This window comes from Octopus bimaculoides, chromosome 23 (genome assembly GCF_001194135.2).
Source record: "Octopus bimaculoides isolate UCB-OBI-ISO-001 chromosome 23, ASM119413v2, whole genome shotgun sequence".
Lineage (NCBI taxonomy): Eukaryota > Metazoa > Mollusca > Cephalopoda > Octopoda > Octopodidae > Octopus > Octopus bimaculoides.
Window position 1 is genome coordinate 20,081,759 of NC_069003.1, and position 14,096 is coordinate 20,095,854.

Here is a 14,096-nt window from a genome sequence, read left to right on the forward strand (position 1 = left end):
AAAGCGGACGTTAAATGATGATGATGATGTTCTGAACAGAAATAACAGCAATAATATAACAACCAGTTAATGATGTGGATTGAAAAATATCTCTAACATATAAATATAAACAAGTAACAGAATGCCGATATGCCTGGCAAACCGTGATGTTTAAGATGCATGCAGATTGATCATTAAACAAATTAGAAATCTGATGATTACACTATGTATGAAAGGGCTAACTTTATGAGCATTACAAAATATTTTTTTTTAATGTAAAAATACCATAATAAAAAACGTGAAAACCAGACCATGTTTTAACTTAATTCAACTGATATATATCTATATTGCTTTGGCAATTCATATACTAAAATGATAGAGATTGGCATGGCCCCTGTGCAAGGATCACATGCAAATTTGTGAAGCATTCCATATTTTTCAGGCACAGGCATGGTTGTGTGATAACAAGTTTGCTTCCCCTCCGCATAGTTCTGGGTTCGGTCTCACACCTTCGGCAAGTGTCTTCTACTATAGTTTTGAGCCAACCAAAACCTTGTGAATGAATTTGATAGGCGAAAACTGAAAGAAGCCCATTGTGTGTGTGTGTACATAATATATATATATATGTGTGTGTGTGATAAAGACACATACAGATATATATATATATATATATATCTGTATGTGTCTTTATCACACACACACATATATATATGTACATATGTCTATGTATGTGTGACTTTGTATTTGCCCCCCCACCACCCCCACCACCACTGCTTGACAACTGGTGTTATTGTGTTTGCATCCCTGTAACTTAGCAGTTTGGCAAAAGAACTAATAGAATAACTACCAGGTATTAAAAAAAAGCAGTACTGGGGTCAATCCATTCATTTGACTAAAGATTCAAGGCTGCAGTCTAATGATTGAAACACATAAAAGATATATATATATTTATATTTTCACATATGTGTGTGTGTGTGTGTGTGCATTTATATATATATATATACATACAAGTGTGTGTATAAGAGGTGAGGATAATGTGTATGCTTGTGTGTGTATGTGTGTGAAAGAGAAAGAGAGTGGTTAGTGAGACTGGCAGTGTGTTAGGTGTCTATGTGTTTGTATGTACATGTATACCTTTGTGCGACTGAGTATGCAGCATTAGTTGGATATGCATGTGTGTGTGTGTGTGCTTGATGAGTTTCCACATAGTTTCCATCAATCAATTTTCCTTCACATGAAGACATCACTCAACAAACACTTTATAATATTCAGACTTTCCTGAAACAGTAAACTATGACACATCATGAGACTTCATCCATCACATCCATCCAAGATCTGTCTCTCCTGAGAAGCCATCTAGCTCTAAACAATACTGAAGCAATCTTTCTCTCATTCAGCCAAAATCACATTTATAAATCTCTCTCTCTCTCTCTCTCTCTCTCTCTATCTCTCTCTCTCTCTCTCTCTCTCTCTCTCTCTCTCTCTCTCTCTCTCTCTCTCTCCTGAACTATTAAACTTGGCAGAATGAAATCTCAAGTGACAGCCTAGACAGCGATACGTGGCTTCACCTTTATGCTTGACACTGCACATACTCAATGAAGACTAAAAGCTATTAGAATCTTTAATTAATTGTAATTACACATTGGCTGCAGAAGAAGAACTGAAACATTTTGTTAACGAGCTAGGTTTAGATTACAGCTGCTTGATTGCTTGATGAGTGACAACAAAAAAAAACAAATCAAAAAATCTACAATAAGAAGAAAATCAATGACTGTGAAATGGTAATTGCAAACACAAAAAAACAACAATAATTATAATAATGAAATCATCATCATCATCATCATTTGATGATGATCATAATATATAAATATATATGTCATTGCTTTATGATATTTGTGTTTTAATTCATTATTATATGTGTGCATATATAATATATATATATATATATATATATCATTATCATCATCATTTAACGTCCATTGTCCATGCTGGCATGGGTTGGACAGTTTGACCAGGGCTGGCAAGCTGGAAGGCTGCACCAAACTCCAGTCTGATTTGGCATGGCTTCTATGGCTGGATGCCCTTCCTAATGCCAACCATTGAGAGTGTAATGGGTGCTTTTATGTGCCATCAGCATGGGTGCCATTTGTATGATACCAGTATCTGCCATGACTGTGATTTTTCTCAGCTTGATGGGTCTTTTTCTCAAGAACAACATAATGCCAAAGAAACTCAGCCACTTTGCCTCTGTGAGGCCCAATGCTCAAAAGGAACTCACTTCCATGAGGCTCAACACTTGAAAGGAACTCACATCCATGAGGCCAAACGCTCGAAAGGAGCTCAGCCACTTTGCCTCCATGAGGCCCAATACTTGAAAGGTGCTCTTTCAGCGCTACTGGCATGGGTGCCAGTTACATGACACCAGCATCAGTCACAACTATGTTTATGACCTTGAGGGTAGGGCCCAGTTAGAATTTTCTTCTGGTCAAGTAGCCCATCCTGCTCAAAAGGTCCCTGAATATGGGTTATTTAAGGATGGTGAACAAAACACCCATGGGTATTTTGTTGCAGAGGTGAATTATTCAAACCCCAAAGACTTCTTCTCAACACATAGCTACAATACTTCCTCACTACTTCTGCTCATGATCAGAGATGCACATATCATCAGCCACTAAGGAACATGCTCAACTGGTTAAGGTCAAGCAACTGAGAAGCAAATCTGTGGTATTAAGCAGAATGTTTGCTGCAGCCCATCTTTTATGCCAAGACAAAACATGTACATGATAACACTCCCTATCAGTTATGATCAGAAGCGACTGTATTGTATTGCATCAGAGCATTAAACAAGCAATAATAAATCTCTGAACGAGGTATAAACAGTAGCTGCACAACAATGTGAAGTATATTTGCCACTTAAATGCAGCTAACCACTAAGGGTGAATGCTACTGTAGCTTGTAGCCCCAAGAGAACCCCTTCTCCAGCTGGCTATTGACACACTTTGTTTACACTTTTTCGAGATCGGTGATTTTTCGTCACTGGAAAAAGGATAAATATGTATTTGCATCAGGACTCCTTAACATCGAAGACCGGTGATTGTCGTACGCTGACAAAGGGTAAATATCCAGAAACTCAGGTCCGTGCATATCATGTCAGGTCGACGATGGGAAGGATGACTTCCCTTTGCAAATACTGATAGGGCACAGAAAGTGTGTCAATAGCCAGCTGGAGAAGGTGTTCTCCTGGGGCTACAAGCTACAGTAGCATTCACCCTTAGTGGTTAGCCGCATTTAAGTGGCAAATATACTTCACGCTATATATATATATATATATATATATATATATATATATATATATATATATATATATATATATATTATATATATATATATAAAACAACAAACACAGTAATCACATAACGATTAAACCACCAGTAATAGTTAAAAAGCAGTGTGTTTAATGACAATAACAAGGAAAACAACACCAACCGTAAGATATTTATAACAAGAATAACACTGACAAGGAATAAAAGACAACAGCAACCACAGCAACATTTACAACTACAACATGTACAGCAAGAGCATATTCAACAGTAACAGAAAATAACAACACCCTTCACCACATCTGCAACAAAAAGAACTTATATAATGGTTTCTGGTTTTGACACAATGCAAAAAAATTTAAGGGGTAGCTGTAAGACAATGCCACTGATTTTGGGGGAATAAGAGGCAAAGTTGATCTCAGTAGGATTTGAACTTGGAATGTAAAGAGTCAGGAGTAATACTGTAAAGTATTTTGTTCAACATTCTAAACATATATAATGGAGGTAACAACATATATATATAACAGCGGCAACAACAATCTTAACTATAAATACAACAACAATGCTGTGACAATGGCCTCTGCTCCTCAGAGATAGCCAGATCCATGCCACTTTCACTTGGATTGCTTGACAAGTTAGAAATAGTAGCCAAATTTCCACCAAATATCATCAAAAACAAAAGGACACATTGGATAATGTAGTCCAAGATATACGTTTTTTGGGGGGGAAGCCAGACGGGATGGTCATAGCTGGAATGCTTTCAATGTTTGATTTGTTTGATCAAGTCTGATGTGGGTCTAAACAAAAGCAAGAAAATCAACTATCACTCCAACAACTACAGTAACTACTACTACTACTACTACTACTACTACTACTACTACTACTTCTACTACTACTACTACTACTACTACTACTACTACTACTACTTCTACTACTACTTCTACTACTACTACTACTACTACTACTACTACTACTACTACTACTTCTACTACTACTACTACTTCTACTACTACTACTACTACTACTACTACTGCTGCTACTGCTACTGCTACTACTACTACTACTATGACAAAAGCAGCAACAGCAGCTGAACCACAACAGCTATAACAACAAAAACAACATCACAACAAGTGAGATAAATTCAACCAACTCTACAGCCACCACCAACAATAACAACAACAACTTCACCAAAATCACCAACAAATACCATCATTATCACTATTATTACTACCATTCCAAACATTATCACCAGAACACCATCAATTCAATTACCTCTGCAACTACCAACACCATTTTAACACCAACAGCAACATCTTCAATAGCATTTCACTTGCTTAATTCCACCACCACCACCACCACAAACACCACCACCACAAACACCACCACCACCACCACCAGACTAAATGTCCGTCAATAAAATCTTACTGTCTTATAAAGATGGTAATTCCATCTGCTTCAAGACCAAAATCTTGACACAGTATAACCTATAATATAGTTTAATAAGGATGGAACTGGCTGGTGATTTGGTCTTGAAGCTGTTCAAACCGATGGTGGTGGTGGTGGTGGTGGTTGTGGTGGTGGTGGTGGTGGTATTGATGGCGGTAATGGTGATGATGATGATGGCTTTCATAGTTACTGAATTAATGGCGTGCATTTTAAATGAAACAGCAGCATATCATTTAGAAAGATAAGTCCAGGCTTTAGAGTTAAATGATGTCTACAGTGGAAGAATTATAAGAAATGGAGATCAAAAACAAACAACAACAAAGAAAGCAGAAACAAAACTGATTTCATACGGAGCAATGATAATATTAAAGACATATAAAGCATCTATTTATTTAGGCTTATTTCTATATTCCATGGTAAAGTCACTGTTATTAATCTGAGAGAGTGGGTGGGGGTAAATAGAAGATGAAAGAAAGACAGACAGAATAAATAGACAGACAGACAGACAAACAGATAAATAGATAGATAGAGAGAAAGGAGGAAGGAAGGAAGGAAGGAAGGAAAAGAGGGAAGTAACATGAAAGAAGGAATGTAAGTAAAATGTGTGAATGAAAAAAGAATGAAGGATGAAAGAGTGGAAGACAAGAAGAAAGAAAATAATGAAAGGAAGGAAAAAAGGAAGAAAGTTTCTGCCTACCAAATCCATTCATTGATCGATTTCATGCTATAGTAGAAGACACTTGTCCAAGATAGCATGCAATGGGACTGAGCCTGAGACTACATGGTTGGGAAACAAACTTCTTGACCCCCCCCCACACACACACACACCTCAAATTTTGATAAGTGCCAAGCATGAAGCCCTTGGTCCTTGATTTCACTTTGTAACTTATGCAAATTAAAATAAGAAAAGAATCTTATACATATGTAGATAAGGCCTATACTATTATATTTTACAAAGGATATTCCTTAATTCTTCCTCTCTGAAGATGAAATAGTTGGCTTATATGAAATTCTTTGCTAGAAAGAATCACTAAAATGAGTCTTTGTTGATGCAATGTGAAGTCTTGTATTACTCTTGAGCCTGGCGAAAGTTTTGCACTTTCTATTACATAATGCACAACTATGCTGGCTGGCAGAAGGAACAGGTGCCACAGTATGAACTCTTTTGACATGCCTTTTCAATCTTCCAACTGAGAGGCACACCTTTCCACTTGTTGCATATGTTCTGTTGTAAACAATAGCCATATCACAGTTTACCATGGATCAATTCCTGTGAGTTCTCTGATGGCTGACCAGGCCTGCACAACTCAAGCATCTCCTCCCACAAACCACACACACAAAAAGCAATTCTCCCTTATTCTCCACAGGTTCATTCCTTCTAAGCCTTCTTCTAATCTTCTTGTGCTTCATTGTCTCTCTTTCAAACCTTGAACAACCACTGTGCACTCTCTTCCTCCATCCATCTCAGTCTTGTGCCTCTCTCTCTCTCAATCAACAACTGAAACACTTGTCTGTGTCAGAGCAATTCTGAGGCAGTCCTTGAACCTCTATTTTGGGTTTATGTGCTGATCTCCTGCCATCTTCCAGCTCACCATACAAAAGTTGCTTAGGAAGTCTTTCACCATTCATTCTTACCAGATGTCCACCCCACCTCAAGTGACTTTGCAGAATCATTAATTCTATACTTCTACTACAACTTCTCTCAAGTACCTCCACATCACTGATGGTCATTTTCCAATTTATCTCAAGAATTTTCCTAAGACAATATTGATGATATCGTTTCAAATACCTTAAATGCCTACGATAAACAACCCACATCTCACATTCATATAGCAAAGATGGCAGGACACGTGCTATCAACCCTAATTTTAATTTAGGAAGATATACTATGGTGTGATCAGACATGCCTGTCAAACCTACCAAAGGCACTCCTAGCCTTGCTGATTCTATGTGAAATTTCATCATCAAGACCAGCGGTGTCAAAAGTACTTTCCAAATAAATGAATTTAATTACAACTTCTAACTTTTGACCATTCCTTCACAGTTATAGAAGGTTCCACATAAAGTTTAGAGGCAGGCTGGTATGTTAGAACAGTTTTTTTCAAGTTCATTGAAAGGCTCAATGCTGTACATGCTGCAGAAATCATATTCATCATGTGTTGCATATCTTCTTGGGAATGTGCTAACAGGTCACAATCATCTGCATACAAGAACTCAATGGTGGAAGAATGAAGAACTTTCGTTTTGGCACAAAGTCTTTTGAGTTTGTAAAGGTTTCCTGCTGTCCTATATTTTATATAGACTCCTTCAGTGCAATCATCAAAAACTATTTGAAAGATTATTGTAAGATACAGAGCAAACAATGTAGGAGCAGGAATATCACCTTGTTTTACACTATTTTCTACAGAAATTGGATCTGACAAGGTACCTCCAATATTGACTCTCACTTCCATCTTGTCATGTAATTGTCTAAGAATTCTCACAAATTTTTCAGGGCAGCCTAGCTTTTGCAGGATCTTCCAAAATGCAACTCTATTTATAGAATCAATAAAAACCTGATGTAAATCCATATCCTGACAGTTTCAGAAGACACCACCAATACAACGCACTATTGCTCGCATCAGAGATAAATTTGAAGCATACAGAACTGTTCAGAACGTTACTAAGCAATGCTCTGGAAGACCACAAACATCTACCAGCCCCAATAGACACAACCAATTAATGGAAACCCTTTCCCGATCCCCAAAGAAATATGTAAGACAATTGAGTCATGAGATAGGAATCCCAAAATTGAGTGTTCATCGGATGTTGAAACGAGCTCATTGGAAAAGTTATGTTCCAACATTAATGTAAGCCCTCAATGAAGATGATCCTGATCGGAGAGTTCAATTTTGTGAATAGTATCTGAACAAATTCGCAGAGGATGCAACGTTTCCAGAGAAAATCTTATGGAGCGATGAGGCCACCTTCAAGTTAAATGGTTCATTCAACCGACATAATTTCACATACTGGGCTTGTGAAAATCCACATTTTACTATGGAACACCATCTGAACTTACCAGGCGTTACAGTGAGGTGTGGGATATCAACATTGGGTATCGTTGGACCATTTTTTTTTTTACCAAACTGTCTGTGGCCCAGTTTACTTAAACTTACTGATGGAAAATGTTGGTCCACGAATTGAAGAGATGTTTGGGGAGGAGGAGATTTACTTCTAGCAAGATGGAGCTCCTCCTCACTACCATCGTGATGTACGGGCTTACCTCGATGCAACAAATCCAAACAAATGGATCAGGAGGAGAGATAGCATTAGATTTCCTGCACGTTCCCCAGACCTCACGCCAATGGATTTTGTTTATGGGGACATCTCAAAGATAAGGTTTACGCTGCAAAACCAGTGACAATTGATGATTTGAAAAATGAAATTCGAATACAATGTCTTGCAATTCCAAATGAAATGTTTGGCAATGTTGTCGAATCCATTGTTGGACGTTATCCACTTTGTTTGGAAAATGAAGGAAGGCAGTTTGAACTTTTGCGAACACGCAGGAATGAGTGAGAACATTAAATAATTCTAAATGACAATAAATAATCATTTCTACAACAATTTATTTTCCTGAATTTAATTTAACTTTTCAGGATTGTATGTATATCAATAAACATCTACTTGAACACAAAATGCATGAGTACTGGGAAGTTAAAGGGTGAGTACATCTTTTTGGGACACACTGTATATATAAACACAAAAAAATCAATGAGAGGATGTTGTACATGTAAAGTATTAGCAGACGCTCGCTTTTGGTTGTGTATTAAATCGATATTTATCTCTCACTGGATGGAGTATGTTTTTTGTTGATTCTACTATTATTCTTTCTAATTAAGGGCCTCTCGCTCAGGAAGAAAGGTAGACTGTATGATGCATGTGTGCAAACTGCCATGCTACACAGCAGTGAAACATGGGCCATGACTATTGAGGACAAGCATAGGCCTGAAAGAAATGAAGCTAATATGATCCGTTGGATGTGTAATGTCAGTGTGCATACATGACAGAGTGTAAGCGCCCTGAGAGAAAAGTTGAGCATAAGAAGCATCAAATGTGGTGTGCAAGAGAGAAGACTGAGCTGGTATGGTCATGTGTTACCTATAGATGAGGACAGCTGTGTGAGAAAGTACCACTCCCTAATTGTGGAAGGAAACTGTGGAAGAGGTGGACCCAGGAAGACATGGGATGAGGTGGTGAAGCATGACCTTCATACATTGGGCCTCATAGAGGCAATGGCAGGAGACTGAGACCTTTGGAGATGTGCTGTGATTGAGAAGACCTGGCAACTAAAGTGAGATTGCAGCCATGCATGTCTGGCCCAGTTAAGAGTACCCTGATGCGTCAGGCGACATGATATGCTTGAGAAAACCTGTTCCATCAAGTAAAACCAATATCGTGGCTGTAGCCAGTGCCCCCCGACTGGCTCCCATGCCAGTGGCACATAAAAAGCACCATCCAATGTGGCTGATGCCGGTACCCACTGACTGACCCCTGTGCTGGTGGCACGTAAAAAAGCACTATCTGAACGTGATCGATGCCAGGTCCGCCTGACTGGCTCCTGTGCTGGCGGCATGTAAAAAGCACCCACCACACTCTCAGAGTGGTTAGCATTAGGAAGGGTGTCCAGCTGTAGAAACATTGCCAGATCAGATTGGAGCCTGGCGTAGCAGCTGGCTCTCCAGACTTCAGTCAAACCGTCTAACTCATGCCAGCATGGAAAATGGACGTTAAACGATGATAATAATGATGAAGATAATGTACTTCTTTAAGTATAATAAGCATTTCTATCCAATCAACCAAACATATTGAGTTTTATCAAAGAGTGTTTGTGCTCTGCAAAATATATCTAAATGTACTTTACATTACTTACATTATCAAATATGTGTGTGTGTGTGTGTGAGAAAAAGAGAGAGACAGTTGTGTGTAAGCATCTAAATATGTATGTATGAATTAATATATATATATATAATTTATATAAACGATGATGATATGTATATATATATATATATATATATATATATACACACACACACATATATACACACATACATATATACATACACACACACACCTATATGCATACAACACATACACACATGTACATATGTATGGATGTGTGTATGCATATTTCTTTGTTTATTAACATAAAAAGAAAAATCAATAGCCTTCATCATTGTGAGTAAAGCCACCTAAACTGTCTTAGCATATATTATTATATTTGCACAGTTGTCAAAGATGTCAGAATCTCAGGAATTGCAATGCAAAACTTAATTGGTTCCATATTGATCATTCATTTATTGATCAGTCACCATTGTATTAAAGATATTCAAATATCTTTTATGATATTGCTCCTCTTTTCTGTTTCAGTCTTTCATCTTATCTATGTTATGAACTTGATAATACTTAAACTTCAATTACTAACTGTTATACTTCACTTATGCTTGTACTGCACTTACAAACACTTACATTTCTCTGACACCTACACTTCACTTACTAACACTTACATTCCACTTACTAACACTTACACTTCACTTACTAACACTTACACTTCACTTACTAATACTTATACTTCACACACTTGCACTTTGCTCATAATGCTTATGTTTTACTTGCTTACTGTAATGCTTCACTTACTAACTTGTATTTCACTTAGAAGTACACTTCATTTAATATCACTTATACTTCACTTTCCCACACTTAAGTATCACTTAGTTAATACACTTCTTTTATTGACATTTATTCTTCAGTTACTCGGATATACACTTCACTTGTTTGCTAACACTTATGCACCACTTACTAACACATATACTACATTTACTCTTTTCTCATTAACATACTCCAGTGGCTTAACACTTAACACTCCATTTGCTAACACTTGCAAAAACTTACACTTCACTGACTTCATTTATGCATTAGCTAATAAAGTATAAGTGTTAATATCACACTTCACTTGCTAACACTTTTGTATTACTGGCTAACATGTACTTCATTTTAAAAACAAAAACGTTGTGCTGCCTTTTGCATAACTGTCAGAAGAACCCCCATATATTCAACAGGTTCAAAAGAGCAGATACCATTGTAGTAACATAAAATGGAGTTAGCAGAAGGGCTTAGCAGGACAGTTTGGAATAGCAAGGGAGCCAGTGCTTATTAGGTCTGATTTACTTTTTTGGATATGTTTCAGATTGCTTTACTGGCAAGGCCAACCCTGATTAAATAGATCTTTATTTGAAAGCAATCCAGCCATAACCATACTGCTTTTTCTTTTTTTTTATATTCAGACAACTCCTAAGACTGTATTTTCCAATATGATTTTCCTTTACTCAAAAGAAAAATTTGGCTAGTATCTTAGGCAGTGGGTATGTATTAAATGCAAATGAGAGAGACACTACATGGTAGTTTGACCTAATAAAAAGAGTAGCCAAATCTTCCTCAAATCTCAGGCTACAATCACTGGTACCAGCACCACCACAACCATCATCATTATCATTTAATATCTACTTTTTCCTGTACACATGGATCAGACAGGATTTTACTGAGGTAGATTTTCTATGGCCAGATGGTTTTCCTGTCTCCAATACTCATCTGTTTTCTCCTTATTCTGACATGATTTTCATGGAAAACTGTAAGCAGACAACATTGCTTGTATGGTGATGCTTTTCTTTTACTCTTTTACTTGTTTCAGTCATTTGACTGCGGCTATGCTGGAGCACCACCTTGAAGGGTTTGTAGTAACGCCGTGCGCATGCGTAGTCTCACGCATGCGTAGAATTAAGCCTAGCACAAATTGTACCGGTCTCTTTTGTTGAACTGCTAAATTATGGGGATGTAAACACATCACCACTGGTTATCAAGTAGTGATGGATGGGACAAACACAAACACACACACGTATAAATGAAGGGCTTCTTTCAGTTTCTGTCTACCAAAATCCACTTGTGAGGCTTTGGTCAGCCTGAGGCTATAGTAGAAGACACTTGCTCACGGTGCCACACAGTAGAACTGAACCTAGAATCATGTGGTTAGAAAGCAAGCTTCTTACTACACAGCTATGCCTGCGCCTATGCTTGTTTACAACAATCACTTGATATCAAGAGTTCATATATGCACACATATATACCCTTTAATTTTTTTATTCTCTTACAGGTTTCAGTTATTGGACTGCAGCCATGTTGGGGTACTGCCTTAAAGAGTTTAGGCAAACAAATTGACTCAGTACCTTCTTAGTGAGACAAGTACAAGAGAAACTCTTGGCTAAGAGTAAACCATTATACCTAGTGGTCACTGACGAAGTTCCACACTCTATAACCCGGTGGTTACCTAGGAAAACTTGGTGTGGATGAATGACTGGTGTTGACAATGTTTGCCATGTACGAAGTGTGAGTTAGCAGCTAGTTCAGAAAGGTATTCAGCATTCAGAGAGGTGTTCACCACAAGGGCTTGTTCATAGTGTCTGCCCGTTTTTTATAGTTGTCTATGCTATAAAAGGTCTCCATTCATGGTGACTGTACAGTGCAGGTAGAAGAAGAAGCTGACAAACTCCATGATATTGGGGCCAACATCAAGAAAAGGAGAGTTCAGGCCATCTCCAACATGCACCAGCTTGGTCTCCACCAAACTCACTTAAAAACTAAGCTTTGCAGATTCCTCTTGGTATAGGATCAGTGTGTCCCTGAGCTGGTTGATTAAGTTTCTGAATAGGGTGGTATTGTCTGCATACACCAGGCCTGGTAATCAGATAATCAATGACACAGTCAAAGAGGTCAGGTGCAACCATGCAACCCTCTCTGACCTTCCCGTTCACCCGCCTGCGACTCTTGGCACTGCTATAAAGTTATTGGAACAAGGTGGTGATTTTCAGAGATGTGCCAGTGAGCTTGAGAATTTTCCAGAGGGATATATGGTCAACCATGTTGAACGCTGCCTTGAGGCTGATGAAGGTGGTGTAGAGGTGGCAATCTTTGATGGGACTCCTGAGATCTTTCGATGAAACAAAGGACAGAAATATTGGTGGTAGATCGATTCAGCATAAGTCCAGCTTGTTGTGGATGGTGTCTGCTTCTAATGGCAGCAAGGGCATGGCTGAGGAGGATCCTGGTGAAAAGCTTGCCTGGCATGGAAAAGAGGCTGATGCTCCTGTGATTGCTGCAGACAAGTTTGTCACCCTTCCATTTCCAAATAGGGAGGATGATGCTTTAGGTCCAGTCATTTGGGAGCTGCTCTGACACTCATACATGGTTGAGGACACAAGTGAGCCATCTGGATCATATTTTCTCCACCCACCTTCAACATCTCCATGATGATAGCATGGATTCAAGGGGCTTTGCAGTTGCTGAGTTTCTTCAGGGCATCACTGACTTCATCAGGGGTGGCAGAATCAAGTGTCAGTTGTGGCTGTATCTGTAGTGATGGTTAGGCTGGGGTTGAATAGGACCTCCAAGATCAACCATACATGGTTGATCCCTTTGGTGCCACTGTTCTATCTCCTGGAAGATGAAATTCTGTATCTACATATTGGTCCTCTCCATTCTTCTTTATGGAGCAGAAATATGGCCCCTTACAAAGGCCTTGGCAAAGAGGATGGATGGCTTCAATAGCAGAGCCCAGAGAACCATTGAGAACATTTCCAACAAAGAACTGTATGGGCACACACATCAGCCTGCAGCCTCCCACCTCATTGCTATCTGCCACATGCGCTGATGTGGACATATCCTCTACCACCAGATCTTCCTACTAGGGCCTTACTCTCATTGGACACAGCTGCTGTGGGCTGGAAGAGGCCCCATAGTAGGCCCTGCACCAGATGATTGGACATGATTAAGAAAGACCTCCAGTGGCTCAACGTCATCTTAGAGGATGCAGAGGGGCTGGCACAAGACTGCCAGTGATGGAGAGCACTAGTGGACCGGGTCAGCTCTTTGCACAATAATGCCTGTGGGACCACTAACTTGGAATGATCCTAGCCCCATCAAGCAAGAGCATGTAGTGAAAGTGAAGTGAATGCCATAACAGAGGCATTCAAAGACTAGCTATACATGGGAACTCCTGTACGCGGCCACTGACCCAATTCTTATAGCTGGATCAGTGAAAGAATTAAGACAAAAATCTTAAACATAGAAGCAGCGCCTAGAATCATATGAACCTAGCAAAAACAAAAATCTTTATTTATTTGTAAAAATGCAGAACTTCATTGCCATCTTTGAAGTGACCAAGCTAGATATGCAGATAAAACGAAAGGCTGAAATTCTATACCATCTACCCAATGTAATGTAGGGTGAACAAGAGTTACATTTGGATCACAGACAGTCTGA

At 38.7% G+C, this 14,096-nt stretch overlaps 1 protein-coding gene and 1 pseudogene across 1 annotated transcript; one reads left to right on the plus strand and one right to left on the minus strand.

Moving 5' to 3' along the window:
• The first annotated feature begins 325 nt into the window (after positions 1-325).
• LOC128250651 (U6 spliceosomal RNA) lies at positions 326-418 on the plus strand (annotated as a pseudogene).
• Positions 419-6,751: 6,333 nt separating this feature from the next.
• On the minus strand, positions 6,752-7,315 carry LOC106883005 (uncharacterized). The gene has a single exon (XM_014933864.1). It carries the CDS (start codon positions 7,313-7,315, stop codon positions 6,752-6,754), a length of 564 nt encoding a protein of 187 aa, XP_014789350.1.
• Between the last annotated feature and the right edge of the window lie 6,781 nt (positions 7,316-14,096).